Source organism: Trichophyton benhamiae (assembly GCF_000151125.1).
Source record: "Trichophyton benhamiae CBS 112371 chromosome Unknown contig01293.0, whole genome shotgun sequence".
Classification (NCBI taxonomy): Eukaryota; Fungi; Ascomycota; class Eurotiomycetes; order Onygenales; family Arthrodermataceae; genus Trichophyton; species Trichophyton benhamiae.
Genome location: NW_003315113.1, coordinates 1,811,838 through 1,839,758, shown reverse-complemented (window position 1 = coordinate 1,839,758; position 27,921 = coordinate 1,811,838). Strand labels below are relative to the sequence as shown.

Genomic DNA, 27,921 nt, shown 5'->3' with positions numbered 1-27,921 from the left:
TTGCAACTCATTTGGACACACTTGCTGGCCTCGCAGCCTCCTCCCAGCATTCTGGAAATAGGCAACCAAAAGCAAGCTTTCCCCCCTACTATGACTCACGAGAAAGCCATTAAGAACACATATCACAGGAAGCGCATATGCATGTGCCAAAGAATAGCCAGTGGTTCAGTGGATTAGACATGCCATTTAGCAGGGGGTAATGTATTATAGCCCCCTCCCCCTCACCACACATAAATAGACGAGCTTTTCTCTCTTTCTGGAGAGTTTATACGGCATAACAGATTTGCGAGCAGAAAGAATAGCAAGTATTTACACCTAACACAAAGTACTGAATGCCCTCCCGACTTTATTGATATCTCCCTTCTAAGCTAACAGTTTGTTGACAGCATTATGTGTGTATATATACGCTTCACGTATTCCCTCATGATGTGTCGTGCGGATCCCAAGCACCTGTTTGAAGATCGCAAACGAGTGGACTACTTTGAAGGTGATATCGGGACTGATGGACTGCCTGTCCCCGACCCATGTCCGAACCCGAAGACAGGAGTTGGTCGAGCACGAATGTGTGCTGAAGCGACTCATGATCCTGAAGTGGCCTTTGGGAGCTCGAGTAGACGCGGGGACACCCATGTACCTTGCCCTAAGTGCCTACAGCTGGGGCTTTACATTCAAGGAGCGGCGGCCCAGCAGCCTTAAATGAATACCTTCAACTTGCACAAGTCGTGATTTTTAACTCCTCAAATGTCAATCTCAATCCCCAGTCTATCAAGCCCACATTATATTTTTTTAGATTAATTAATTAGCAATCCTCTTGATTGAAAGAGGAGAGGGAGAAAAAAAAAAGGAATCTAAACGACCACGATGCGATTCGAACGCACATCCTTCGGAGGTATACACCCTTGCTTTCAAGGAGAACCGAAATCCGACGCCCTAACCATTAGGCCACGCGGCCCCTTGTACGGAGGAGATATCCTAATCACTTAGTTAATCCCATTTCCCAATATGTTAATTATCTCCATATTAATAAGCACCTTAATATAATAATACAACTGCTGTAATATATACGGGGTAAATAAGGTATTTGTATTCTATGGCTCGGTACCAGACACCATTTGCCAATATCCAACAGGGACTCGACGAGAGAGAGCCATATATTGATGAATCTAGGAAGAGGTTCTTCTCATTTATGTTTGCTGGATATTAGCCCGAGACTTAATAATGGAATGGCTACACCAGAGTGCATCGTATCAAGACTGCCGTATACATAGGTAACTTAACTAACTAGTGAGCCAGGGCCCCAGCAAGGGTCACGTGTCTGTATTGGTGCCTGGAACAGTTTTCAGCCATCAAATTGCACACGATCTCACTATCACCACCATCTGACTACTGTATAACTACTGGCCGGCTGCCATTCTTCGTTTATTACTCTCAGCATGGAGAGAATTGCGTTGGGAGCAACTGCCGCCATTGATAAGACCGAAAGGCTAACGGTTATCAAACAGCCTTTCCCTGAGGCTAGACACGAGGTTACCTTTGAGCGGCAGGTATATGAGAGATTGGGAGCACATCCACGAATTGCAAGATATATTCGTCCTCTAAGCCACACATTTGAGATGGAATATTACCAGCTTGGCTGCATAGACCAAGCAAGGCATAAAATTGAATCCAAGATACCGTACCTTAAATGGGCCGAGCAGATTGCAGAAGGGCTGGTTTTTGTTCACAGCAAGGGCGTCGTCCACTGCGACCTACGATCGCCCAACATATTGGTCACAGATACGCTCGATGTCGTCCTAGCCGACTTTGCCTCGAGCTCAATGGACGGAGCTAGGGTATCCAATGTGTACAACAAAACTAGATATCGACCGCCCAGCTTCGATGAGTATAAGTACGAAAGCTACCAATATACCGTTCAGGACGACATATTTGCATTTGGTAGTGTGATATACAGCCTCGTTACAGCTGAAGACCCGTACCAAGAGCGAACAGATGAAGAAGTTATCAAGCTGTATGCCGCGGGTACCTTCCCAGATACCTCGGGATGGCCTATAGGTGCGGTGACTACCAAGTGCTGGCGTGGTGAATACTCTGATGCAGCTGAAGTGCTTGAAGACATTCGTTAGTAACAATGTGCCATAATGTTTCGACACTCCCTACTGATCCGTTTTACTTCTCTTTCTAGGCCACTTGCGCTTCGAAGCCTCCCTCGAGGAACATTGCCCGGTCTACTTCAGGTTTCTTTTTCGTATCCTTCGGAACATAAGGCCCCCGAATTGGTGTATACTCTTTAACCAGAAGCTATGGAAATTTTTATCATTTTTTACGGGAGCTCGTTGACTTGGCGGGATGGCAAAAATTAAATCGCAGGTAAACAAATATCCCCGGAATACTCGGTATGACAAGTAGCTCATGGTATATACGACATATAGAGATATATAGAGGACTGTTGTAGATATCAGGATTCGACGCTTCACAATCCGCTTACCCAAGTGACGATAACACTGCAAGCATGGACCGCTTAGAACGGGTGCAGATAATTCCTTTTGTAACGGGGATCAACAACCTACGCCGTGATCATATACGCCAGCACGTCTCGACCAAGAAGTAATCTTACGGTATCAGTCGTCTTTGAATCGCAACCCCCTCGTATTTCTATGCATGGCGTCGAAATCGAATGTCTCAAGGTGTCAGATATCCAGTTAGTTATGAGGCATCTTTCTTTCGGCAGCACCTTCGGCATCACCATGAACTCAATATCCACGCATCAGCAAAACACTGCTAGTACGGGAGTACCTCTCCTTTGCAATGTTATATTCGCCTCTCCAAACGCATGACAAACCTGTTCACGAGCGGGACCAACGGTATCCCTAGCTTCGAGATTCGGTTCAATTACTAATAAAATCGACGAACAGTTCCGGCCTTGCCGTCACACTGCCGAAGCCAATGCCGCTGCTTTTTCGCCGTTCCTCTTCCCGCCCCACTGGATCCGTCAAAGCTGCGGACTTTCCGCCATGCAATAGGAGGAATCACCGCCAATAATGCCGTATACCGCATGGCCTTCCCGTGTGCTTGTCCGGTGCTAAGTGGGCGAAGACCCGACTAAACACCTGTTTCTACGGAGTAGCGTTTGCTGGATTAATCAGGCTCAGCTCTATTCGGTGCCGAACGGCTATTTCACATTTTTTCAATCGCCTTGTCTCTCCACTCCGTTTCCACTCTCCCGTTTATATATATCCAAGATGGAATCCCATTTGCGCTTGGAGGATACCACGTACTTTCTCCCTTGTTTCTCTATATTCGCCATCCTCATGCGTGAGAATGGTTGATCTTGAGAAAGATGGGAAAGGCCAAGCTTCCTCTTTAGGGATCGGGGGTGGAAGCGTTGTAGCTTCTTCCACCACCTTGCACGGAGAGAATAACGATGTCGACAATGCCGGCTATGCCAACAATGAACACTCTTATGACAGTGGCTGGACGGCGTGGTCCCAAGTCCTAGCCTCCTTTTTCCTCTTCTTTAACACATGGTATGATAGCATCCATAGCTACACGACGCAGGCAAAGAACCTTAAAGGGCTAACAGTTCACATAGGGGAGTTGTCACCGCGTTTGGTGTATTCCAAACGTACTATGAACATAACTTGCTTGACCACTTATCACCCTCAACCATTTCCTGGATCGGTTCTACGCAATCTTTCTTGTTGCTCTTCTTTGGAACCATAACCGGCTCCCTATTTGATGCCGGTTATACCAGACAACTCTTGATGGTGGGCTGGGTCTTAATCCCCCTGGGGCTTATGATGACAAGTATAGCCAGTCAATACTGGCAGATATTCCTCGCTCAAGCTATTTGCATGGGCCTCGGATTCGGCAGCGTGTTTGTCCCCTGTGTTGCTGTTTTACCGCAGTACTTCAAGAAACGAAGAGCCATCGCCAACGGGTTAGCTGCTACCGGTAGCGGAATCGGCGGACTTGTCTATCCCATTGTATTCCGACAGATGCAGAAAAGTCTTGGGTTTCCATGGGCCACACGAGTGCTAGGCTTTATTGTCTTCGCCACTATGTCCATCTCCGTTTCCCTGTTGAAGATGAGATTCAAACCAGCCGAACGACGCAGCCTGGTCCAACTTTCGGCATTCCGGGATCCGGTATACTCCCTTTTTTGTATCTCTCAATTCTGCGGTTTCCTAGGCCTATACAACATGATGGTATACATTCAGCCCTATGCCATTGACGAAGGAATAATGGGCACCGATCTGGCGTTTTACCTCCTCGCCATACTTAACTCTGCTTCCACATTTGGCCGGATAATTCCAAACTACTTTGTCGACTTCATTGGCCCCTTTAATGTCATGATACCTATGGCATTCTGTTCTGGAATCATAGCCCTTGGCTGGATAGGGGTTCACACCACTGGTAGTATCATAGGCATCGTGATACTATACGGCTTCTTCTCGGGTGCCTTTGTATCCGTCCCTCCGGTAGTTCTAATTAGCATAACCCCTGATCTACGAGATTTCGGCACGCGCCTTGGAATGGCGTTTGTGTTCAACTCTGTTGGTACCCTTGCTGGTACGCCTATTGGAGGCGCTATCATCCATGCATCTGGGAATCAGTATCTGGGCGTACAGCTCCTGGCTGGATCCTGTCTACTGATGTCGGGGATACTCCTTGTTATTGCCAGGTTAGTTAAATCTGGACCGAGAGTGTTTATACATGTCTAGTCAGAAGAAGACGGGCATCAACGCCCTTGCAGGATTTTGTCCGTAAGAGTGGTTTTATGCGGGGTTAATGAGTGGTTAATCTAGCATGGCATGCTAGATGATATTATTCTCCATGTATATTTGGAATTTAAAGAGAGATATGATAAAATACTAATAATGATATAATAATGTTTATAATATTAATCTATCCATGCCCCTCCTCCAGGAAACCCCCCCTTTTTTTATACTATTCATAACAGTCGTATGCCACTCCAGTACACAGTGACATGGTCAACATGCTGGGGTTAATATGTGTAAATCCTGCCATCACAGAAAACCCCTTGAATCAGGTAACGTCTTCAGGACTCACAAGGAAGTTTTCCCCATTTGGACGAGAGTGCTTTAGATGCACATCGCGGCTCAACGGCTTTCGCATGTCAAATGCATCTTCACCCTCTTCTGAGAGCCCAGTGGGGTCGTCACTGTAATAATTCACCACTCGTCTGAACACAGAATACCTAGAGCGCAAACAAGGTCAGCATAGCAACAGGCAAGTAGTAACGAAGCTACCAAACACCTACCCCATGCCCTTGTACATATCAACGGCGACCTTATTCCCCGCCCGCACATACAGATCAACGAACCACGCATTGTTCTTGTCTGAGGCCCGTTCCAGGCTCTCCGTCAGCCGTCGTGCGTGGCCCATCCTTCTCCAGGCCGGCGCAACTGTGAGCACTGTGATATGGCCATGCCATGGGGTGTAGTGCTCCGAATGACGCATGGCCTGTGGTTGCGTTTCAAGCTTGCCCATTACTATATCGTAGACGGTGTAAGTCAGCCAGTCATGCCACATCTACAGAGGGTATCTGTTATTCTTTTCTTTTTTTCGCTTGTTCGTGAGCGAGCGAGCGTTGGGCCGCTGCCAGTAAGTAAATGAATGGCCCGCCGTGGGCGTGTCTGGCGCACAAGGGCGGAGGAGGAGCGGTCAGGTCGAAGGAGACGTACTGTAGCCGACTATCTGGCCATCGCGGTCCTCGACGACATTGAAGAGAGACGGCCATTTCATGAGATAGTTGAGGTAGAAGTGCAGGTCGTAGTTCTCGGTCAAGGGATCGAGGTTGGTCAGGTTCAGGCTGAGCAGGTCGCCGGGCGTCATGCGCCGGATCGTGGCCATGGTGAAGTCGAGTCAGCCGGCGGCCACGAAGCAGGCCAGCGAAGAAGCGACAGAGGCCCTTGATGGCGTGCGGCGTCCTTATAGGTTTCAGCTGGTCCCGGGGTGTCCTATATATTTTTTATTTTTCAAGCTGCTGCATGGTGATTTGTGGTGGGTGGTGGTTTTTCTTCCGGGCGGTTTGGTTAACTAGTTATTTTAAAATCTTGTAACTTAAGGAACATCCAAGTTAGTCCAGCTAGCTAGTATTCACATTTGCATAGCAACGCCCGCCTGTGAAGGGCCAAACAGGACACGACGAGCTGCTGTCTGCGTGAGAGAGCAGAGTCGGCCCTATCCGACCAGGCATAAGCATAAGGTATTTTTGTCTTCGATAACTGCTAGTCATCCTGGCGCTTTTTGCTGCGTCCAAGCGGAAACAGGGGCTAAATATTTCTATTTATCTGGAGCAAGAAAAAAACACTGACCTGGCCAGGAACAGGAGCATAAAGACTTCAAAGCCGCCGGGACATGCCGTCTTGATTGATATCCTGGGAAAGACAAGCAGAATATAAGAATATATATACTCGTCCTCTGGCATAAGCAGCATAGTTAAGCCAACATGCCTTCTTCTCCCATTTCCCCGAAGCAACACCGCAGACAACCACCGAGCATCGACCTGTCGACGTCTCCAAACGCATTTGCTACGAATTCGAACGGCATATACTCTCCGCAAATAGCCAGAAGTTCTCTCCCGCAGTCTCCAGTGACTCCGCGACAACGGCACCGCATGTCTATCGACAGGACGTCTCGGTATTCCGCCGATTTCACCAACGATATTGACTGCCGGAATGGCGAGGCCAGTCCCATACTGGACGGAGGACTTGGTAGTCTGGCTGACGAGCTTGCAGATGCCTGGGGCGATGATGTAGAAGATATATCCGGCCTACCAGAAGCAGGCGGCGATGGTGAGGAATATGATGATGACCATATTGGTGCTCTGGGGAACGGCATGCGGAATGGCCATCATGAGGGAGTGAATGGGGAATTAATTGATTCGATGCATGACCTGGGTATTGGAATGGGATCCAAAGGGTTAAGGAGACAGGACGGTTCAGAGTCTGAATATGAAGGTGGACCACGCCCGTCGAAACCACGACCGAAGTCGATGATAGCGAATAATGCACAACGACATCGCAGATACGACTCGTCTCTCTACGATGGCTCCGAGTACGGGCCAGATTCTGACATCGAAGAGTGTGCGGATATATCGCCTGCTCTGGAGGCGCGGATGGCTGGAATCGAGCAGCTCGTGCGGTTTGGAAATAGTGAAGCCGAACACCAGAGCAACGAAGTCATGCTGCGTGTTATCCATGGACTGCGAGATCTAGGCGGGCAGAGTGAGATTGAAAGCGGTGCTTCCAGGTCAGTTATTTTTCCCCGGCACTTCTGCATGGCAATAATCATAATATATACATTGCGAACGCATTGCTAACGTGCTGGCTATAGGCTCATTACTGCACACGCTTCTCTGACCTCCCATCTAACACACCAAACCCGTTCTCTACAAACGCTCACCCACCCTCTACTATTCTCACATTTCCCTGTCCTCTCCCCAGACGCCATAGACGGTCTCATTCCCTTGATAGATGACGTCCTACCAAACCTCCCTTTTCCAGTGCAATCCACGACTTCAGTCCCGACATCTACCGCAATACCACACGACTTCTCTCCTTCCCAATGCTCAATCTCAAGCTCAGCCTCAAACAACGCTGCTACGAACCCGCTTCTCTCCCTACAAGCTCTCCTTGCTCAAACATCCGACCTCACACATACATTGCGCACGCTCAGCGATACGTTGCATGAATCCCGCCAATTGACTTCCGCGGCATCTCGGCGACTCAAGTCAGTGCGTGAGCTGGTATCTGAGATCCGACGGGATGAAGAAGCGCGTGAAGAGGGTACAGCTTGGATTGAGCAAGGGGAATGGGATAAGCGGCTCAGAGAGCGGGAAGCCGGCCGAGTATGCGGGGATGTCGTCAGCGGCTTCGAAGCTGTTTGCGGAGAGTGGAGAGATAGATTATTCGGGACAGAAGTGGTTGTTGCATAGCCGAAAATTTCCTATAGATCTATTCTACCTATCTACTGTTTGTTGTATGTGGTTTTTTTTTTTTTTTTTTTTTTTTTTTTACTGATGTTGGAATGCCTTTTACACCTTACACCCCTTGTGTTATACTCTTCCTTTCTCTGCTCCCCTTTGTTTTACCATCGCTATCTACTTCTCTTTTGTAAAGTTTTACTATTGATAGAGAGAGATGGATATTCAAGTTGATATCCAGCATAGGCTGGCTTTGACCAGCCAAGGGGTGTTACCACATTGTACAGTTCTAGGACAAAAGTATTTTGCTTTTGGGATCGCCACCAATTTTTATATAAGCACCCCCATTCTTATATTAAATATTACACCACCAAATATCGATATTATTACATGAAATTAATAAAATAGGCTCTAAATTAGCCAGAGAAATAGCTAGGATAGTTATCCCCTATTTAATACTGTGTATACTACCCATCTACCTCGAGTAAAGTATTGATTCTATTATCTATACTCCTTATTAACCTATCAAAATAATCCTGGCCTAATAACTCCTATGCTTACTCGATAAGAGCTATAAATTTAGCCTTGAGTTCCTCTTTAGGCCCTGCGTATTTCTTAATATCTGGGTCTAGTCTATAAAGAGTTGCTTTAAGCCTAGCCTAAGTATGTTCGATAGGGTTTATATCTAGTAAATAGGGGGGCCAATCTATAGTTTGAATTCTATTCTTCTGTAACTAATCTGTGATCTTTTTAGCTATATATATAGGAGTATTATCTTATATAAATATTATACCTAGTTCCTAGATAGAAGGTAGGTTATCCTTAAGGATATTAAGATAAGAGTTGCTAGAGTACCCCCTTGTATTTAACTCCGGATCTCGAGTTATTATATTAAGATCTTAATAACCCTTACCCTAAATAGTACCCTAGATTATTATCGAGACTCTCTTTGGCTTAATCTTTAGTCTTATATACTCCTTCTTCTATTTTGTATTGAGTTTGTATTTATAGAAGACCTATAAGTTATCTTTGCCTTTTCCTAACTCTATAGAGTATTTATTAGACTATATAACCTTGGACCACTCCTCCTAGGTATTATCCTTATATTTTAAAGCCTAGGCCTTGCGTAGAGCAGCTACTTCTTCTATTAATTGAGGCTTTTCCCTTACCTTCTAGTACCTATAGGCTAATTCCTTAATATATCGAGAGAGGGACCTTGTAGAGATACTAATTTCAAGGAGTAAATATTCGGACTATAATTCGCAAAGAGTAACAAAAGGGTTCTTCTTAATAGTACGTAGGATATATCGAATATTAGCTTCTAATAGCTTCCTAGGTCTGCTAGCTCGTTTAATACTTTCTCCCCTAGTTCTTTCTACTCTTTTCTTTAGGGTATATATAATAGTTTAGGGTGAAATACCAATTGCTCGCGAAATATATAAATTTCTCTAGCCGGAATCGCTCCTCCTATATATTAGAGCTCTTGTATAAGGAGTTAGTTCCTTATTCCTCTATATATTGCCATTAATTGGGCGTAGGGGTGTACGTGGCATGCTGGAATAGGATAGAGATGGATAGTGTTTACATTGGTGATGCGCGCCGGAACGCGAAATTAAAAATACTTTTGTCATGTGACTGTACTACATACCCCGTTCTGTTTATTTGATCTACCAGTTATTTGTTACGACACTTGAAACAGAGAAAACTATTTTTATAAGTTTGTTCCCATTGCAATTTTTACCATAGGAATGTCCAGCTATCTGCCCCTTTCCCATCAATCATATATATCTCCGGCCGAATATTCAGAATCGTAGAGTGGTGGGAAAGCAATGCAACAGAAGAGCAAGAATACGAACAAGAAGAAAAGGGTTAAAGAAAATGGCAAAAGGGAATCAATTCTTTGGTTTGAGCTGGGGCGAAAAAGGGGAGGGGCAGGTAAAATTAAATCCAATAAAATTGACATGCATGCCACAGACATTAATAAGGAGAGACGGAGAAAAGGCGAGGAAGAAACCAGAACCAGAGGCTTTTTGTTGGACGTAAAATAACATCTGAAGGTGGTTGATGATGGGGTCGAGACGAAGAAAAGTGTGAGAGGTAGGAGAGAAGAAAGAGAGCAATGGAAAGAAATGCAGATGAGATGAGAAGAATAGAGATATCATAGCCTCCGTTTCTGTCCCATGAGCCATCAACATCAACACGAACCACCATAATCATGATCATGATCATCAACATGCCGGAACAAGACAAAACAAATGAAAATGATACACGTCTATTGCTGGGGTCTGGTTCGGGGTCTCCAGGCACCGGAGCTGGGAGGGGGTAGTTTAGCCTCTGGCTTCCCTTCACTGTCAGTGGCGGGAGCAGGGCTCCTGGCAACTGGGGGTCGGGAGTCGGAGGAAGATACATCTCGGCCTCTGGACGGGAAGCGGGGAGCAGCGCCATTTGCCGGGCTGTCACGGCCACGAAGGTGGACAGGGACATAGGCTCCAGGAGTGCCTGATGCTTTGCGGAGAGTATCCCGAGCGCCCATCTCGCGGGCTGGGGGCTCACGTTCGCGAGATGGTAGCTCACGGGGTTCACGACCAGGAATGGTTCGGGGAGATGGAGTAGCGGACTCATCTGCGGCAGATTCGCCGCTGCCAGCAGCAGCCTTTTTGGCAGCCTCTCGTTCTCTCCAGGAGGCACCGCTGCCAGTGCGGGAAGTGAGGTTGAGGCGAGGAGCGGTGCGTTCAGTAGAGTCGGTTCGTGGAGCCTCGGCAGTAGCTGTTGGGGGAGCGCGAGCCAGGCGAGGGTCAGTCATACCGGCTCGTTTAGCAGCAAGACGCTTCTCAGCTTCCTCTTCACGCTGTTTCTGGATAGCAGCTTTCTCATCCAGAAGTCTATGCCATAGATTAGCAGGAATGTTAGGAGAGATATCGGATGATATAAGTTAAGGAAAACTGACCTTCTCTGCTCTTCTCTAGCAGCCTTCTCCTCAGCCAACTTCCTCCTCCTCTCTTCATCTCGGGCGGCTCGCTCCTGTTCTTCCCTCTCCGCACGCTCTGCCTCCTCACGCTTCCTTCGTTCCTCGGCTTCACGCTCCAATCTTTCTCTCTTGATACGCTCCTGGACTTCCTTGACACGCTGTTTCTTCTTGGCCTCGAACTCACGTTCAGCAGCCTTGCGGCGACGCTCAAACTCTTCATGTCGCTTCTCGGTAACGGAGTGCTTGAACTTGTTGAAATGAGGTACAAGACGGCTAAGACGGTGCTTGAGAGCCACATCTTCCTTGTGCTTAATTTCAGCGGCGGCAAGGGTCTCTGCCTTTTGTTTTTCATAGACTTCGAGGTCATGCTTCTTTTGTCTCTCATAGTCTTCAGGCAGATGCTTGAGTTCCTCACGGCGGTAGGCACGCTCAAGATGGTCGAAGCGTTTGGCGGTTACGCGGATCTTCTCATTGAGTTCATTCTTCTCCTTCTCAAGCTGGGCAAGCTTCATTGCTCGGAGACGGTTAGAGTCGAGCTCTTCGAGGTCAATTTCGCTAACGTCAATACCCTTGATACCGGTCTTGAGTTCCTCGAGCTGCTTCTTCAACTCTGCCTGGCGGATACGATCCTGTTCATCCTTCATACGCTTGCGTTCTCTCTCACGGTGCTCATCGAGGAGACGCTGCTTCTCAGCCTCCTGTAGCTGTTGTGTGCGGATACGCTTCTGGGTTTCTTCTTCCTGCTGCTTCTTCTGGAGAGCATCTGAAGCAGCCTCCTTCTTCTTATCGATGATCATACGGCGAGCCAGGATTTGCTCGTGCTCCTTTGCGGCGCCGGCTTTGGCGCGGGCTTGTGCCTGGCGCTGGGCCTCAATGCGAGCTTCATTGTAAGTAGGATCAACATACATGCAAGTAACATGCAATGTCTTGGCGAGACGAGTGAGCTGCGATCTGGCAATCTCGGCTGGGGTGCTTTGCAGTCTTTGAACGGCACCAACGTCGCTCTCAGCTGATCCGGCTGCGCTACCAGCATGTACAGCCTTAGCAGAAGAGAAGATATCCGAGTCAAAGGTGAGGACTCCTGAAACATGGTCAACGCGGATAGCCAAATCACCCTTCTTGCAGCCATTCATGATGAACTTCTCGACCATGGAAGGAGTTACTTGGAAAGGAGCAGGGAAGTGAGCAAGTTCGTGAACAAACTTGAGCTCTACAGATTCGTAAACCTGGGACAACTGTTGGAACAGACGGGTAAGGATGACCTGCTGCAATGGTAGGACATACTTCTCCATCTCAGCGTCAGCACCGATCTGTTCGAGAATGGGTGCGATCTTCTTGCAAATCGAGAGCGGGTGGAAGTCGACTTCAAGGATGTTGTAGAGGTCCCGGATCTCTGGACGAGCACGAGACAGGAGGCCCTTGTTGAGAGCGTCTTTGAACAGGGCAGCACGAGTAGGAGGGGAAGCCATGCCGAGCAAGTTGGTTAGACGAGTGTTCTTGTTCTTGCGGGCTTCATCAACATCAACCAGGGCACCACGGGAGCGAGAAGTGCTGATGACGGGAATGGAAAGGGCAGAGAGAAGGACAAAGGAGGCGGTCTTGGTCATGTCTGCTTCGGAGACAGATGGGTTATCCTTCTTGGAGACCTGGCCGGAAGCAACGGCAATGGCAGACTGGCGGAGGAGGGTATAGTATCTGTTCCAAGCCGCAGCGTGGAAGAGGTAGTTATCACTAACAAGGAAGATACGTGCAAGTTTCTCGTAGTAATTGGCCATCATGACATTCTTCGCTGGTCGCTTGCTCAGGTTGAGGAGGGTATGGATGTCCTCTACACTACGGAAACCTTCCTGCCATAGCTCAAGCTCGACTGCAACGTTTAGCTGCTGGAAGCGGGTATCTAGATGGCGTTGCAGGGTGTCGGGGTCGCTGAGGTTGATGGCATGCATCTGAGACGAATACTTGGCAGCATTCTGGACATGGTTCCTGAGCAGCTCGCAGAGACGTCTGAATTCGGTCTTGCGGGTATATTTGAGACAGAACTGGAAAGCTTGCAGGGCGGTAGACTGGTACATGACTTCAAGGCGAGCGTTATTCTTGAGAATCTCGAGAACGGTACGGTATGTCTCCCAAAGGAACTTGAGCCAGGGAGTGACGATAGCGCGGTCTGTGCGGTCCTTGGACTGTTCTCCAGAAACGGTGGCGAGAAGGATGGTCTCTGGTGTCTCAATGGCGTCTAGATCCTCGATATTTGACGTAGCTCCGGCATTTGATTCGAGAGACTGCTGGATCTCATCTGCCTTTGCTTGGGCCTCTGTGACTTTTTGTTCCGCCAACTCAATGAATTTTTTCAACACCATCTATATCGGTCAGTATGATAAAATGAAGAAAAAGCCAAAGAGGGGGAGAGCATTGAGATATCATACCTCGATGGTTCCGACGTTGGTGTTCTGAGCAATGTTCTTGTACTGGTACAAGCCATCTTTGGCGGACTTTCCCTTTCTCAAATCGACGCAAAGCTCGACGAACAGAACCATGACTGGCTCTAGCGAGGCAATCGGGCTGTTCCTGGACCGTTTCGAGGTGACATGTTCGTGTAGAACGGTCAAGGCAGACGCATGTTGGTCGACGGCGATGAGTTCCTCAGCGCGCTATACAGAGCAGTTAGATCCCGCATAACAAGCTGCCAAAAAAAAGGTTCGAAAGATAATGTCAGAGCAAGCCTACCCTGAGGATGTTCTCCGGCCGGACGTGTGGGAGAGGCGCCATGCTGGGCGGTCTTCCCTATAATGTGGAAGTGGGATGTTCTCAACGTAGTTTGTATGTATAACCCCCAGGCACTGTAATTTTTCCCACGCTCGACAACTTTTTCTTCGATAAGGTTATCGCTCTGTGCGGCCAGGGACGACGGCGAAAAGTCCTGCACGAGCACGAACTGGCGAGGGCGGCGGGTAGAGATCGAGCGAGCCTCCTCGTTGATGGTCGTCGTGATGGCTGGCTCTGGCGGCCTTTTTTCTGCGTTGTTGGTGTCGTTTTTGTGTGCAGAGCGAAAAAGGTGGAGGCGAGTTTTTCCTCTTTTTTCTCTTTTGGGCATGGAGATATTAGGTAAGCAGAAGAAACAGTAAGCGAGTCACGTGATTATTTGAACCTTAAGAAGGCGACGGCGACGACGACGATGAAGGGGAAGAAACAGAAGATGCGACGGTGACATTATTATTGAGATTGATATTATACAGCAATATGGCAGACTACGGAGTAGTAGAGAAGGCTACGATGGGAAGATGAGGTGGGAGGGCTGCCGTTCTGGCCGTCTGCGGGACAGCTAGCGACGGTCTTGGGGGCCATCAGCTAGCGTGCAGCCAGTAAGGGGTCGGCTCGCTGGGAGCCGTCGCAGCGAGTACGGAGTCAGCAGAGTAGTACTTAAAGCAGAAAGGTCGATAACCAGGACAAGAGATGGGGGCGCTCGATACCGAGGGGGGGCGAGCTGGGAGATGCGAGATGTGCTATCTATAGCAGCTTCTCCCCTGGCCCACCACGCAGAACACAGGGCACAAGCGAGTGAGATAAAAGAGACAGAAGTGAGAGCAACAGCGCAGTTAAGTACAGCGTGGCCGTCAATCCACAGGAGATCGAGCGTATGTAACTTCCGTACTCCGTACGACAAGCTCATCAAGCAGTGCCAGTCCAGTTCGAAGGGGCCGATCCCAACCCTAGCGCCCTAGAAAAGCGCCTGCTTGAGAGGGCCGTCATCAAACTCCGTTCTCTGTACGGAGTATCCGCCACTGAGAAGGGGTCAAGTCTGCCTCGAAACCTCCAGACTGGGTCCCCAGAGCCCCTAGAACGATCCCCCTTGCGGTCGTGTATGTAGGTAACTAAGTGGTTTGCGCCGTCGTCGATCGCGCCGTTGGGAAAAAAGGGACGGAGAAAAAGCAGACAGAGCCGGCCACGGTGACGCTGTACTTCCTCGACCCAGCGCGACCGCTCTCTTCTCGCCTTCTCTTTCTGTCCTCTCATCTTCACCTCTGCCTTCACCTCTGCCTTCATCTCATCGCCATCTTCATCACCATCGCCTGTCACCGTCTCCCGTCTGTATAACTAAATACTAATACTCCCAAGTACAGCCTGCTTGCTTGTTGACGTCGAAAAGGGGAAAGGAAGCCAAATGCTGACTCAGCTAGCGTAAATTACCCACACGACCCAGCGGCCCCCCCGTACCAGGCGTGACCAAACTTACCAAACTTACCAAACTTACCAAACTTACCATACCGAGACGGCCTTTTTCTTCCTTTCTGCTCTCGCTCGCCTTTCCTTCTTCTCTTCCTCTCTTCCTCTCGCTCGCTTCGCTGCGTCTCCCGTTACTCTGCTGCCCTTCCGCCTCGCTCGCTGCGTCGACCTGCACTTCCTCGTCCGCTCCAGAGAAGCCTCCCGAGCCGAGTCAAAGGCTCCCGCCGTCTCCAGGACTCGACTGCCCGACCGGCTCCCTGCCTCTCAAGTCGTCGCGAAGGGGGCACACCACATCGTTGCTTACCCGCCCAGAGCCCGCCCGTTCAAACCGCCCCGGAGAACTGCGCATCGCCATAGCGCACATACGCCCTCTCTCCCTTTCTTCCCTCCCCTTCTCCCGGCCAGTGGAGTGGACGGCTGCCAGCTCTCCCGACCTCGCACACCACAATGCCGCCAGCTTATGAACTGCGCTCAGGGGGCGACGGACGACGGACACGACAGAATCTGGCAGAGCTCAAGCTGCGCCGCCTCGCCGAGGTCAACATACGGCTCAAGGAGGATCTCGACAGACCGCGTATAAAAGTTGCCGAAGCGTCTATATCGTGCGTCGTCCTGCCCGTTCCCTCGATATACATCATACTCGATGGCTAATTTGCATGGGTTCTAGGCTTATAAACTACTGCAACAACACAAAGGACTTTATGGTGCCGTCTGTATGGGGACAGGTATGTCGGGTCCCCCCTTTTTTCTGCCATATATATCCATGGCATTGACAAGTACATGGCTAACCCCTTTCTTTCTTTCCCTTGCCTAGGTCGACAAACGCGATGACCCTTATGCGCCACAGCAGTCTGGAGGGTGCTGTATACTGATGTGATGGATGAGCATGTTGAAAAGACAAAAGAGTACGACACTAAACACACAAAATCAAATAAGTAAAAAAAAAAAAAAAATTAAAAGGAAAGGAAAAAGGACATGAAGAAGAGCATCATCACCATCCTCAGCACTCTTGACTTACTTGACCATCGACTGCACTGTACACCACCACAATGACGCACACACTCGACACCTCAACCTAGCGAACAGGGTGGGAAAAAAACACAACAGCGATACCCTTATATTTGAACATTCCACCCTGCCACTCGACTTGGCTTTAATCCGTTCCTCCAGTCATGGCCACCAGACCTGCTCTTCGTTCTCCGTCCCGTCCGTCCAATGCTTGCTTGCTCGATAATATCTAATTCTCCCTCCTCCGCTATCTTGTCTCCGGCCACCCGCAATCGCATTATACGATCCAAACAAACCATCACGATCTCCTTATTCTTTTCTCTCCTTCTCTTTTTCTCTTCTTTTCCCTTTTCCTGTTCATGTCTATACATAACTACGATCTACCTGCTTGGTTCGTTGCCTCGAAAACTCTCTCACCGTTCTACTCTTTATCTTGGAATAGGGATTGGAATCGGACGACCGTCGTCATCCTCATTCATACATGACATGTCTTTCCCTCGGTCGATACCACCATATTCTCTTCCTTCCATCTTCTCCTGCTCTGTACTGCTCCAGATACGGCTACATTGGTTGCTCTGCTATCTATCGTCCTCTTTCCTTTTTGGCTTAGCTAGCATGGTCCAGCCAGTCAGCTAGTATCCGGGTTCCTCAGCATACCACATACCTTCTCGACCTTCCCGGCTTCGTCTTGGTTAATCCTCTATTCCTTGGTTATACTTTTTTTTTCTTTCTTCTTTTTTCTCTTCTGTTCCTCGTTGTCGGTGCCAGTTCCTTCGTTTTGCTAAAATCATCTTTTCTCCCCCTTACACCAGTCTATCCCTTTTTTTTTCCCCTTGCCCCTTTTTCACCGTTTGTCTTGTTCCTACAGTCATGTTTCCATGTCTTTCTCTCCATCTCTCTCTCTGTCTGTCTATCTCCATTTTCTTTGTCCGCTATTATTACCCACACCTATTTCCTCTATCCGCAACTACTTCGCTTTCAAGAGCTGGAATAAGCATAGGATAAAACCCCCTCTGGACCGGACCAGATCTGAAATTCATTTTCCATTTCCATTTCCATTTTCCATATCTCTTTGTTTCCTTTCCATCTCCTACTATCATCTATATCTACCTTTACGTCTCCTTCATAACTAGTAACCCGACTATCCCTTCCCCCTTCCTTCCAACCTATCCTCCTGCCAATGTAAAATAGATTTTCCGCCTGGGAGAAGCAATCCATTACCACCTCTATCTAACAATAAAGCCCGTAATAACATGTCGATTATTTTTCCCCCCAGTCGATCTTCTTGACTTCCTATCTCTTATGCATGTCCATCTGTATCTCTGCCGGGATCATAAGATTACCAACTGTTAATCCACGAAGATGATTTGTCCGATCTCATCCCGGCAGGCAATCATTCGGACAACGCCGTCGATTGCGTATTATGGGGTTTGTTATTATGGGGTTTGTGATGTATTCGATAACTATGTCAACCGTCATGGACCTACGCCGCTTCGCTGTGGCCAGGTCGGTAGACGCCCGGTTTCTGACCTGTCGTCTTTTCCAACCGATAAAGTAAGCTTCACCGGCTGTCTTGCCCGTCTATCCCGAACTAATAGGCGCCCCGTTATAGGGCTGTCTCCATAGTTATCAAGCTGTATGTACTTACATCGTCAGCCTCAAAACACATCCTGTAGTCGGCGCAGAGACGCCTCCAAATAGTTAAGCATGTAGGCTCAGACTCAGCCTCGTCAGCCAGGCAAATTAACTTAACTAGCTCCTGTCCATCCCATCCCACTTCCACCACAACATCTACATACGTATAACTATACACAGCAGCAGCCCACCATGGCCGACCAGCCTCAACCCCTCGAGGATGCCGGGATATCAGACTCTCATGCCACGGCGCCAGTCAACCTGCCGCGAGTCACCATCACCTTCTGCACTCAATGTAAATGGATGCTCCGCGCAGCATACGTACCGTCCCCCCCCCCCCCCCCCCCCCCCCACCCCACCTCAACTACCAGGCTACAGCAGACGTAGAACCTCGAGTATAATAACCAGAGAAACTATTAACCGCCCACCAGTTCGCTCAAGAGCTTCTGTCAACTTTCTCCACCGCGCTAGGCGAAGTATCTCTCGTTCCTGGCACGGGCGGCGTGTTCACAGTGACGATCCAGCATGCCTCAAACGTGAACTTTACCACTCACACGAGCGTGCTGTGGGATAGGAAAATCAACGGGGGGTTTCCCGGTACGTTTGACTAGCTGCTTCCATCATTGCTCTTCTCCCAGCCTTGTCATCGTATTAAGTAGCGGGTTAGAGACGAAACAGCTCAAGGCGCTGGTGAGAGATGTCATTGAGCCGTCCAGGGACCTGGGACATATCGATCGAGCGCTTGCGAAGGGGCGGGTTGATGGCGGGGAGAAGGACGGTCGAGGCCAGGGGCAGCAGGAGCCAGGGGAGGCCGGGGAGAAGGGCCAGACGGGCCAGACGGGCGAGCGTCAGGCTGATTCAGGGCCGTTTGGGCAGGGGAGTTGTGAAGAGTGTCAGTAGTAGCAGTAGCACAGTAGTTAGTAGAGTTAACTAATTCGAGAGGCCGGGTGTCAGTGAAGAAGTTAATCTGGGTTGGTGATCTGTGGAGTATCAGCGAGGTTTACTCTTATTTTTATGCTCCGGTGTTACTTGATATTTATGTAATGGGAACTGTTGATTGATGGACTTTGTATGCGACGAGGATATTGGCGGGATTAAAAGGGGGGGGGGGGGGGGGGGGGGAGCGGCAGGATACAACTTATTATTGCCAGGGGCTGCTGATGCATGTGCGAATGTATGGACTGGAGGTTACGGAGTACGTCTTTCGCGAAATAAGAACGATTCAACTATGGTAGTGGTATAAGTAGTAGAGTATGTATATATAGTATATGAAGGTGGGCGGATCAGATAACAAGAACAAGCGTAAGGCGTGAGTTAGGTAAAGCAAGCTGGCGATGGTAGAGGAAGCATAAGGGGGTAAAGGTATGCAAGGTATGTAGACAAGACAGGTAGAAAAAGAAAAGAGGCACAGACGAGACGGACAGATAAGAAAAAGAGCTGCCTGCGTCAAGCAGTAAGAATAGACAGGGTAAGAGGAGGTGGAGGAGGAGGAGGAGGAGGAGGAAAAGGGGTAGAGGAAAGGAATATATATAGATCTAACTCGCTTCGTAACTGGAAGAAGACAGAACATAAGGAAATGAGAGAGTCGGATGAGACAGGACAGGACCATGAGCATAGCCTTTGCATACTGCATATCTTTGCATTGCAAGTCATGAATGGAACGCCGGACGGAAAAGCAGGAAATAAATAAGGTGAAGTCAGTGACAAACGGAAGTGAATCATGTAGACAGACAGCAGTGTAGACGATGTAGTAGACAGTGTGAGGTCAGTCGAAATGGGAAGAGAAGAGGAAATTTGAACAGTAACAGAACTCAACATGTACGCCGAAACCACCCAGAACCGACCTGGACCAGGAAAACCGTATTTTTTTGGTAAAAGAAGAGAAGAGGATAGAATAGAGAAAAAGTGTAAAAATGAGACGAAACGAATGGCGGAAGATGAGAAGATGAATGTACACGTGATAAGAAGACGGGTGCGTTGAAGGCAAGGGCCAGGTTAATAATGGTCAGAAGCGCTCATCATGCTTGATGCTGATGCCGTTGTTGACGGCGCCGAGTCAGATTGCGGCGGAGAATGGGGGTGGCCGGGCCCCTGGCCATGGTGTTTCGACCTCCGCCAGAAGGCTAGACGTAGCCGGGAGCGGCGTCGGGGGAGCGGCATCGTTGCATGGTTGGGCGATAGAGAGGAAAGAGGGTCATTATTACCGTCGTCGGAGTCAAATGGGAGGGTGGATGGGGGCAAGGGGGGGCTGGAAGGGGTTGAGCGAGGGTGGCTTGTTGGGCCGCCACGTCGTCCGCGAGTGTGTTGGTTGTGATGGTGGTTGTGACTGTTGTTATGTACTGTGGGTGTTGACTGGGCGGATTTTGAGTATGTCAGGCCAGCTGGGTGGTTGCCTTTGGTGCTGTGGGTAGTGGTAGCAGGGTTATTATTATTGTTGGAACTGGCCTTTTCGAACAGGCCAGTGATGAACTTTGATCGTCTCTCGCCGGCCTTGTTATTGGTGGCTCGCTCATACCATGTCTGCGTCTGCGACTGGCTCTGTGGGTGCTGATGGCTGCTTGTTCCATCAGTCGTAGAGGGTAAAGCGTTGACTGGAGACGACAGGTTCTCGTCAGCATACATATTCTGGTGGCCGCCATCGTGATCATGCTCGTCTTCGTTCTCGTTCTGAGCAATGCTGGACGTGTAGCTACTAGCGGTGGTAGTGCTGGCAGCGCCGACAAGGGCGACATCGTCCGGCTTTGCCTGATCACAACGACGAACATGATGATGGTGCATGGTATTTGGATTTAGGCTGATGCGCTGGTGTAACTGACAGGTACCATCTTTTTCCTCGAAGCTGCTTCCGGCGCTTATGACGCTGCTTGCCTGAGTGGTTGAAGAAAGCGGAGTGATTAGTGTATTGTTTGTGTAGGTGCTTGTGCTTTGGGTGCGTACTCCACCGCCACTACCGCTACAGCCGCTGCCAGAGTCGATTGTGCGGGCAGTGTTCTGGACCGACGACCGGCCTGCTGATCGCTGCGATTGTCGATTGGCGTGGTGGATACCATTGATGATGACGGGGACATTGGTCGTGGGTCCAACAGCGGCGGGAGTAGCAGCAGTAGTAGTAGTAGTAGTTGTTGTTGTTGCTGCCTGGATGTTGGTGGTATCTGCTTCTCCATCCAGCTGAGGCGGGGATCGAATGGGTGAATGGGGCGGCGAACGGTGCTGGATGGTGTATCCCATGGACGCCGGGCCCTCTTCTATAAGACGCTTTCTGCATTCCTCCCAGGACGGATCGGTGCCTTGACAGCGCGGAGTGCTGCAATTGCGAGCGCGGTGTTCGGCCAGCACTTCTTCATGTTCCATGAGCTTAGCCCAGATGAATCTGTTGCTTCGTATGGTGTTGGCGGCAAAGGCAAGGTCAGGGAGGATGTCGGTTACTCCGTCGAAGAGAGGGAGGCCGAATATGTCCATGAACCCAACCTGTCCCTTTGCCTTTTTGATAAAGTTGCCTAGCTCTGGCGGACCACCGAAGAGAGAGGTTGCTATACCAATATTTACTTCCATTTCTCCTTGGTTAGCAAACTCTAGCTGCAGGACGTCGGTCCACTGTTCTGCAACCTTGAACGGGCGTGCCTGAAATTTAAAAAGAAAAAGGTAAAATAAAAGTTAGCAATGGCTCGACCTTTGAAATGAGAAAGGCGGAGGAAGGTAAGGGGGAAACTTACGACGTTGCTGATGTCGGCGCATTTGATGATGAGGGCGCACAGCAGAACTCGATAGTCTCTGATGTCTTTCTCGATCCAGGAATCCACCTTTCTGCCGTCAGCTGCATACCTACCCCTGAGTTTACCGAGCTCATCAATGAAGTGATTGTGGATGCCCATATCGGTAGCGAGGATGGAGCTAATCATAAGTGTGCGCATCTCTGTATCTTGGAAGACAGCGGGCCAGTGCCGGCGGAGTATCTGGGAGTAAGCAGCGCAGTGAAAGGCCTCGAGAACAGATCTGTCGTTGTAGAGCTGGGCAAGGGGAGCATTGAGCTTGACGAGGAACATGTTGTTGACACCCGGATGGCCTACATCATGGCCCAGAGCGATGACAAGGAGTGCGAGGGCGTCAAACGGGGTGACGAGACATGACATGCCCGCGCATGAGGACCGAGGTTCGCTTCCGAGGGGGAAAGGCGGGATGGCGCCTATACGCACGAGGATGTGGAAGGTCGACTGTAGGACGTCGACTGCATGGCGGAAGTTGTGGTAGAGTATAAAGGAATTGTAAGCCGCGCGACACGAAAGCACAAACTCCCGCAGAGATTCTACAATCAGTTAGAAGATGTAACCAACCAATAACCAATGAAAAAAGTAAAAAAAAAAAAAAAAAAAAAAAAAAAAAAAAAAAAAAAAAAAAAAAAAAATAGGAAGAAAGAAAGAAAGATGCTTACCGGAAGAGATGCGCCAGTGTTCGAGGTCGGGTATGGTAAGGGTATGTTCAAACATCAAACAGGAAGCATAGCAGAGTTCATCATCGGTAAAGTCGTGAGCACAGAAATGCCATTCAGCAATGGCAGCCTTGACTTCCTCCTTGCGTTCGTCTGAGACGCAGACATCACTGATCAGGGAGTCGTCGAGGGCTTCTTCAGGATTGCATATCCTCTTCATCAATTTGGAGACCCTAGAAAAGCTAGTCAGAGAAAAACAAAGGTAACAAAAGTAACGAAAAGAGAGAGACAGAAATAACATACATGGCCTCTCTGAGATAAGCATAGGGTCTTTCATCCTCTGCGGTCGAACTGACGCCGACCCAGGAGTATTTGCGAATCTTTTGACCGGAGGCAGCCATGAAGCGACTGTTCTCCTTCTGCGCAGCCCTGCGGATGCGGTAGGCATGGATGAGCAGGCCCTGGACCCTAGACTGATCTATGGGCGAAACAAGGACGTCAATGGCACCTGCGTCGAGACAGCGGCTTATCTGGCGGTCGTCCGGACGGCGGGAGCTTGGCTTTGTCGCAGGCTCGACATTCTTGCCGCTGCGCAGGACGTGTGCGGAGGAAGAAAAGGGCGAGGGCTGGGGCCGGACGTTCCGTAGGATGGCGATTGGGATGATGGCATGAGGTGTCTCGCGGGCCTGAATATCTGCGGAGAAGCGCGAGAGCAGGTGGAGTCCGAACAGCTCTTCGGACTCGGAGGAGAATGCAAGACTGCGCCTGGAGGTTGATGGGGAGACCGCGGAAGGCTGTCCCTGGGCCTGCTGAGGGAGATGCTGGTGCTGGTGCTGGTGCTGGTGAGGCGGTTGAGGCTGGGATGGAGGCGAAGAGAGCGGCGTGAGGTTGAGGGAAGAGCGGCGGACGTGCGAGGACTCTGCGTCCCCTGAGACAGCGATATCAATGAAGGCGAGGACGGGGACGATGGCAGCGTCTGGGTCGCCCTCCTCGCGGCCGGCATCCGTCAGCTCGGCGATCTTGGTAGCGAACGACTTGCCCGAGTTGCACACATACACTGTTCCAGTTAGTATTAGAAGAAAGTAAAGAGTAGGAGTAGCAGGAGTATTACCCTGTCTGCAGATGGCGAGGATGCGGGCGAGGTTGGCCGCGAGCTCAGCGGACTCGTGCAGCTGCTCGCCGTCTCTGTCTATCCAGCGCTCGCAGTCGACCCTGTCGTCGAGGTAGACGGCCCAACACGCCGCAGCTGCAGCGTCCATCGTGGAGCGAGGAGCGAGGAGAAAGGTGAGGCGTCCGAGTCGCCTGTCGAGGGCGTGTCTGAGGGCATCCACAGAGGTAGCCGGGCGTAGAAAGGACGGCGATGCAGGCAAACAACTAGCGAGAAAAAAGAGCAGGCAAAAGGACCAGGCGAAAGGAAAGACGACGAGGACGAGCTGACTCAGGCCCAAAGCAGAAGGCGAGGCAAGGTCATGTCACTCTCTCTCTCTCTCTCTCTCTCTCTCTCTCTCTGCTGGCTGCTGGCTGCTGGCCGCTGCTTCGTCTCTGCTTCGTCTTCGGTCTTCGTCGTCTGCGTCTTCAGCAACCAGGTAAGCCCACCGTCGAGTTCCGCCCCGGGCGACCTTGTCCGGCTTCGACGACGCCGGCTGCTTCTTCGTCTCCCTCTCGCGACTGGGACGGCCTGCCTGGACGAGTGTCTGTCCCTGCTGAACCGGTCACCAACTGGTGGGGGGTCCCCTTCGCCGGCGCTCGCAACCAAGGCTGGACTCGAACAGGTCGAACAAGACGGACGGCGTTCTAAGTAAGTGGTCGAGTGGTCGAGTGGTCGTGCCGCTGGAAATCCCTTCCCCTCTCTGGTCTCTAGGACTCTCAGGTCTCTCTGCCGGGGAGCAACCAAGGACGGCGAGGCAACAGGGCGAGATCGAGGGAGTCGAGGAAGGTCGAGGATGGTCGAGGGAAGGCCGTCTGGCTGTTCTTTGTGAGGAAGCGAAGTGCGAAGGCGAGGGCAGCAGGAGAGAGAAGCGCCCGACACAGCTCAAGCACCAAGACTGGACGTTGCTTCTCTTCTCTTCTCTTTTTCTTCTCTGTTTCTTCTCTTCTTTTTCTTCTTCTCTTCTTCTCTTCTTCTTCTTCTTCTTCTTCTTCTTCTTTTCTTCTCTTCAGCTTCTCTTCTTCTATCAACTTTTTGTCTTCTTCCTCGCCAAGACCAGAAAAGGAAAAAAAGGCTCAACCGAACCCGTCGAAGGCTTCTGGAAGGGCCGAGGATGTTTTGGTTTTACCAAAGATACACGCAGAGACAGAGGTTTATTACGGTATCTTACAACAGCGTTACAAGTACAGGCGAGACTCACAGAAGAACTCGCTCTTAAAAGACTTTCATAGAGGACGAGCAGAAGACGAGGACAGCAGCAGCAGCAGAAGACAAGGACGAGAGAGCAGAGAAGAGAAGGCGACGAGGAGGCCTGGCGAGCATGAGATGTCTGTCGCTGCCAGCATGGACGCTTCCCTGTCTCGGCCTCGTATTCCCCCTTCCCTGGGACCCCCGTTCTCGCATCTCGGCCAGTCAATGAGATCTTGCGTGGCCTTCTGGAAGGGCAGAAGAAGACCGGGAGGCGACCAGGAAGCGACCAGGAAGAGGACTAGGAAGGCGGACCAGGAAGACGGACTATGGAGACGAGGACGAGGACGAGGACGGCCAGCGCTTGCACTGCACCAACACGGCTCGACCAACCTGACTAACGACTTACTCACGGCCGCCAGCAGCCTGACTAGAGCAGACGGCGAACCCGAGTTGATCACCGCGGAAGGCGTCCCTTAGCCAGCCCACGGCCGGTTGATCCAGCCTGCTCGGCCTCGGCTTCGTCTCCTTTTACCTTGTCTCGTTGTTCCTGTCGTTGTTGTTGTGTTTCTCTCTCAGGGTGCGTCTGCCAACGGCGTCGTCGTATTTTTCCTATAACCTGTCCGCGCTATAGGAGGACATGCATCCTCGTCTCCATCCACACGAGCCGCCTCAGTCGATCGCCAGGTTTCTGCAGCCGAGGGTCTCTCTCTTCCTGATATTATTACTTATTATTACTTACACTAAAGTTCTCTTCCTGGGTGCTGAGTGTTTTCTCCGCTGTCGGCCTGCCTGCGCTCTGACTGCAGCTGAGGGATGCGCAGATGAAACATGAAACAGGACAAGGACGGCATGGCGTGAAGTAGTCGCTGTCGCCCTGGCTGACAGAGCTGTTAGTGAGCAGGTTCCAAGTTCAGTCGAGCTCGAACTAGCCCAGGAACCGCCCGCCGCAGCCTCTGTGCTCGACGATGGGCTGGACTCGATCGGCATTAGGGCGTTGCTTTTCTTCTTTCTCCTTTTTTCCTCCTCTTCTCTCTCTCTCTCCCTGCTATCTCTCTATAGATGTGGACTTCAACTTCTTCAGTCCTCCGTACTTCTGACTTACAATTTTGCGGGGTTAAGGTTGGTATAGACATGGGACATGGGGGTATTAATAGATGCCTGCATGGATTAAGATGCCTAAAAAAGTCTCCTTCTCTCCTTATCTCTCCCTCTTTTTTTTTTTCCCTCTCTTCTTGACACAAGAGTTACTAGTATGGATACTTACCCCCGGGGCAAAGGATGAGTTTAAATGGCCGGTTGGGACGGTCTAGCGGATGTACTTTCTCCCTACAGAAACATGGTTCAAGGTCTTTTTTAACAGTGGCCGACAAGGTACCTGCAATCTATATATCTCTAATGGCTCCAGTTAGCACGTCACTTCTCTTTTGACAGGCAGAAAAAGACAAGAGAGACCCAATAGAGTAAAAAGTAAGGCGTCATGAAAAAATTAGAGTGTTGTTGCGTTTGTGATCTTCAACGAGGGAACCCAGATGGGCCCAATTCTCAGGGTTAAAAATGAATAATCCTTCGCCAGGGACAGTAGTAGGAAAGATGTTGTAGCAAGAGAGCAACAAAAGAGTAAAAAGAGAAAGATGGACAGGCTTACCGTTTGATTGAAGGGGCGCTGCGGAAGCGGGACGCTAGTTAGGGTTCGGCAGCTTAAAGAGAATTTGGCCAAGTAGCTAGATGGGTTAAAAAAGCAATAATAAAATAGAAAAGAGGTTAAAGGAGACTTTGAGCGGATAGCTAGTGCTGGGAGAAGCGAGAAGCTTGCGCTTTGGTGCATTCAGGCTAGTGGTTGATAGATAGAGATTATCTACACGGCAGTTTAACCGAACAAGTCACCGAATCCTGTTTGTTGTGTCAGCTTGGTTAGCATATCCCCCTTTACCCATAGAAACGAAAAAAAAAAAAAAAAAAAAAGGGAGAATAAATTGAATACTCACCACCCTCATCACTCTCTTCTTCCTCCTCCTCGACCTTAGCCTCCTCCTTGGGCTTGTCTTCCTTGGACTCGGTCACAGCAGGACCAGTGCTGACATAGGCGTCAGGGTTGGCAATACGGTCCTTAAGCTCTTCAATGGACTCCCAGCTGTACTCAGTCTCAATACCAATGGCAACACACTTCTTATAAGCATTGATAAGAGAGTGGATGACACTAGGCATGGTGGGGAAGTTGGTAGCCAAAGAGACACAAGCAATGTTGTTAACTGCGCTCTGGAACACGCTGAGCAAGTGGTCCTCCTCAATGTCCAGCACGCTCGAATCAAAGGTCTGCCCAGCATCGTAGATCTGAGCGACAGTCATACCGTACGTAAAGGGGGAGATATTCAACATATTCAGCAGCGTAGCTTCGGATGGACCGACCTTGGTCTTGGCCTCGACAAGACGCAGTTCGGTCGTGATTTCAATGGTTCCACGGGCAATCTTAGTGGGGACACCGAGAGCCTGGAAGAAAGAGGTCTTGCCGGGTTCCATGCCAGTGTTGCCGGCGGGAATGTACACGTCGACAGGAGCAATGGCACCAGCACGAGCAGGAGCAGCAACTCGGTTAGAAATGATCTTTTCACGGATCTCCTTCAAGTCGCCGTTTGTGAAGATGAAGCCGACATTGCCTACATCCAGTTAGTCCTGATATATATATAATATACCCATTAGTTGGTCTTACCCTTGACAAATGGCAACAGGCGTTCATACTCTGGGTTATCGCTAATGAAACCCTTCAAAGCTCGACGGACCTGCTCCAGTTAGCACTCCCGCCTCGTAAATTCGTCACATCCCCTCGGCCGCGGAAGTCTTACCATGGTGTTCTTTCCCATCAACACGACGCCCTGTCCTCGCAGAGCGAGACGGATCTCGTGCATCTGCTGCGAGCTGACATTGTCGACGTTGACAATGAAGATGGACCGGTACTCATCGAGAAGGCTCTTGAGCTTATCGAAATAAGCGGCCTTGGCTTCAGATTTGCCCCCCATGTCTTCTTATGATATCTGAAGAGAGGATATTTAAGGGCAAATTGGTTTGTTGTTGACGTTGTTGTTGGTTGTGGTTAGGAAGTTTTTTTGCGATGTTTCTTCTGTTTTCGCTTTTTGTGGTTTTTTTCTTCTTGTGGCTCGCTAGTTAGTGGGTCACGTGGTGTGCATAACGAGTTAATTAACCTTAAATCTAGAAGTAAAAAAGACGACGAAGAAGCCGAATTAAAAAAGGCATCAACTTATATACAAACAAGAAAGGTAGTGCTGCAGGCCCATTGAAGATATACCCAGGCATTGTCCGCTAACTATCTGTTTTAGACACTCCTCGCTGCGATTGACCTGTTTGTATCAACAGGTAAGCGC

General features: G+C 49.8%; 10 protein-coding genes across 10 annotated transcripts; 4 read left to right on the top strand and 6 right to left on the bottom strand.

Annotated features, from left to right (window-relative positions):
* Positions 1-1,433: 1,433 nt before the first annotated feature.
* Positions 1,434-2,123, top strand: ARB_04608 (uncharacterized protein; the record flags this gene model as incomplete). Its single annotated transcript, XM_003017679.1, has 1 exon — positions 1,434-2,123. The coding sequence occupies one exon, from the start codon at positions 1,434-1,436 to the stop codon at positions 2,121-2,123; it is 690 nt and encodes a 229-aa protein (XP_003017725.1).
* A 1,195-nt stretch (positions 2,124-3,318) lies between these two features.
* On the top strand, positions 3,319-4,767 carry ARB_04607 (MFS monocarboxylate transporter, putative; the record flags this gene model as incomplete). The annotated part of the gene is made up of 3 exons (XM_003017678.1): positions 3,319-3,524; positions 3,590-4,681; positions 4,722-4,767. 3 exons carry the CDS (start codon positions 3,319-3,321, stop codon positions 4,765-4,767), a joined length of 1,344 nt encoding a protein of 447 aa, XP_003017724.1.
* A 279-nt stretch (positions 4,768-5,046) lies between these two features.
* ARB_04606 (uncharacterized protein) lies at positions 5,047-5,874 on the bottom strand (the record flags this gene model as incomplete). Its single annotated transcript, XM_003017677.1, has 3 exons — positions 5,047-5,182; positions 5,282-5,513; positions 5,706-5,874. The coding sequence occupies 3 exons, from the start codon at positions 5,872-5,874 to the stop codon at positions 5,047-5,049; spliced, it is 537 nt and encodes a 178-aa protein (XP_003017723.1).
* Positions 5,875-6,472: 598 nt separating this feature from the next.
* Positions 6,473-7,960, top strand: ARB_04605 (uncharacterized protein; the record flags this gene model as incomplete). Its single annotated transcript, XM_003017676.1, has 2 exons — positions 6,473-7,275; positions 7,360-7,960. The coding sequence occupies 2 exons, from the start codon at positions 6,473-6,475 to the stop codon at positions 7,958-7,960; spliced, it is 1,404 nt and encodes a 467-aa protein (XP_003017722.1).
* A 1,965-nt stretch (positions 7,961-9,925) lies between these two features.
* ARB_04604 (uncharacterized protein) lies at positions 9,926-10,171 on the bottom strand (the record flags this gene model as incomplete). Its single annotated transcript, XM_003017675.1, has 1 exon — positions 9,926-10,171. The coding sequence occupies one exon, from the start codon at positions 10,169-10,171 to the stop codon at positions 9,926-9,928; it is 246 nt and encodes an 81-aa protein (XP_003017721.1).
* A 49-nt stretch (positions 10,172-10,220) lies between these two features.
* ARB_04603 (uncharacterized protein) lies at positions 10,221-13,682 on the bottom strand (the record flags this gene model as incomplete). Its single annotated transcript, XM_003017674.1, has 4 exons — positions 10,221-10,830; positions 10,896-13,273; positions 13,340-13,564; positions 13,641-13,682. The coding sequence occupies 4 exons, from the start codon at positions 13,680-13,682 to the stop codon at positions 10,221-10,223; spliced, it is 3,255 nt and encodes a 1,084-aa protein (XP_003017720.1).
* A 2,570-nt stretch (positions 13,683-16,252) lies between these two features.
* ARB_04602 (uncharacterized protein) lies at positions 16,253-17,245 on the bottom strand (the record flags this gene model as incomplete). Its single annotated transcript, XM_003017673.1, has 4 exons — positions 16,253-16,518; positions 16,627-16,686; positions 16,863-16,926; positions 17,117-17,245. 4 exons carry the CDS (start codon positions 17,243-17,245, stop codon positions 16,253-16,255), a joined length of 519 nt encoding a protein of 172 aa, XP_003017719.1.
* A 2,530-nt stretch (positions 17,246-19,775) lies between these two features.
* On the bottom strand, positions 19,776-23,465 carry ARB_04601 (high affinity cAMP phosphodiesterase, putative; the record flags this gene model as incomplete). Its single annotated transcript, XM_003017672.1, has 4 exons — positions 19,776-21,401; positions 21,494-22,083; positions 22,210-22,439; positions 22,510-23,465. 4 exons carry the CDS (start codon positions 23,463-23,465, stop codon positions 19,776-19,778), a joined length of 3,402 nt encoding a protein of 1,133 aa, XP_003017718.1.
* Positions 23,466-23,675: 210 nt separating this feature from the next.
* ARB_04600 (uncharacterized protein) lies at positions 23,676-25,021 on the top strand (the record flags this gene model as incomplete). Its single annotated transcript, XM_003017671.1, has 2 exons — positions 23,676-24,004; positions 24,118-25,021. 2 exons carry the CDS (start codon positions 23,676-23,678, stop codon positions 25,019-25,021), a joined length of 1,233 nt encoding a protein of 410 aa, XP_003017717.1.
* Positions 25,022-26,274: 1,253 nt separating this feature from the next.
* Positions 26,275-27,558, bottom strand: ARB_04599 (uncharacterized protein; the record flags this gene model as incomplete). The annotated part of the gene is made up of 4 exons (XM_003017670.1): positions 26,275-26,399; positions 26,530-27,198; positions 27,252-27,321; positions 27,385-27,558. 4 exons carry the CDS (start codon positions 27,556-27,558, stop codon positions 26,275-26,277), a joined length of 1,038 nt encoding a protein of 345 aa, XP_003017716.1.
* Positions 27,559-27,921: the final 363 nt, after the last annotated feature.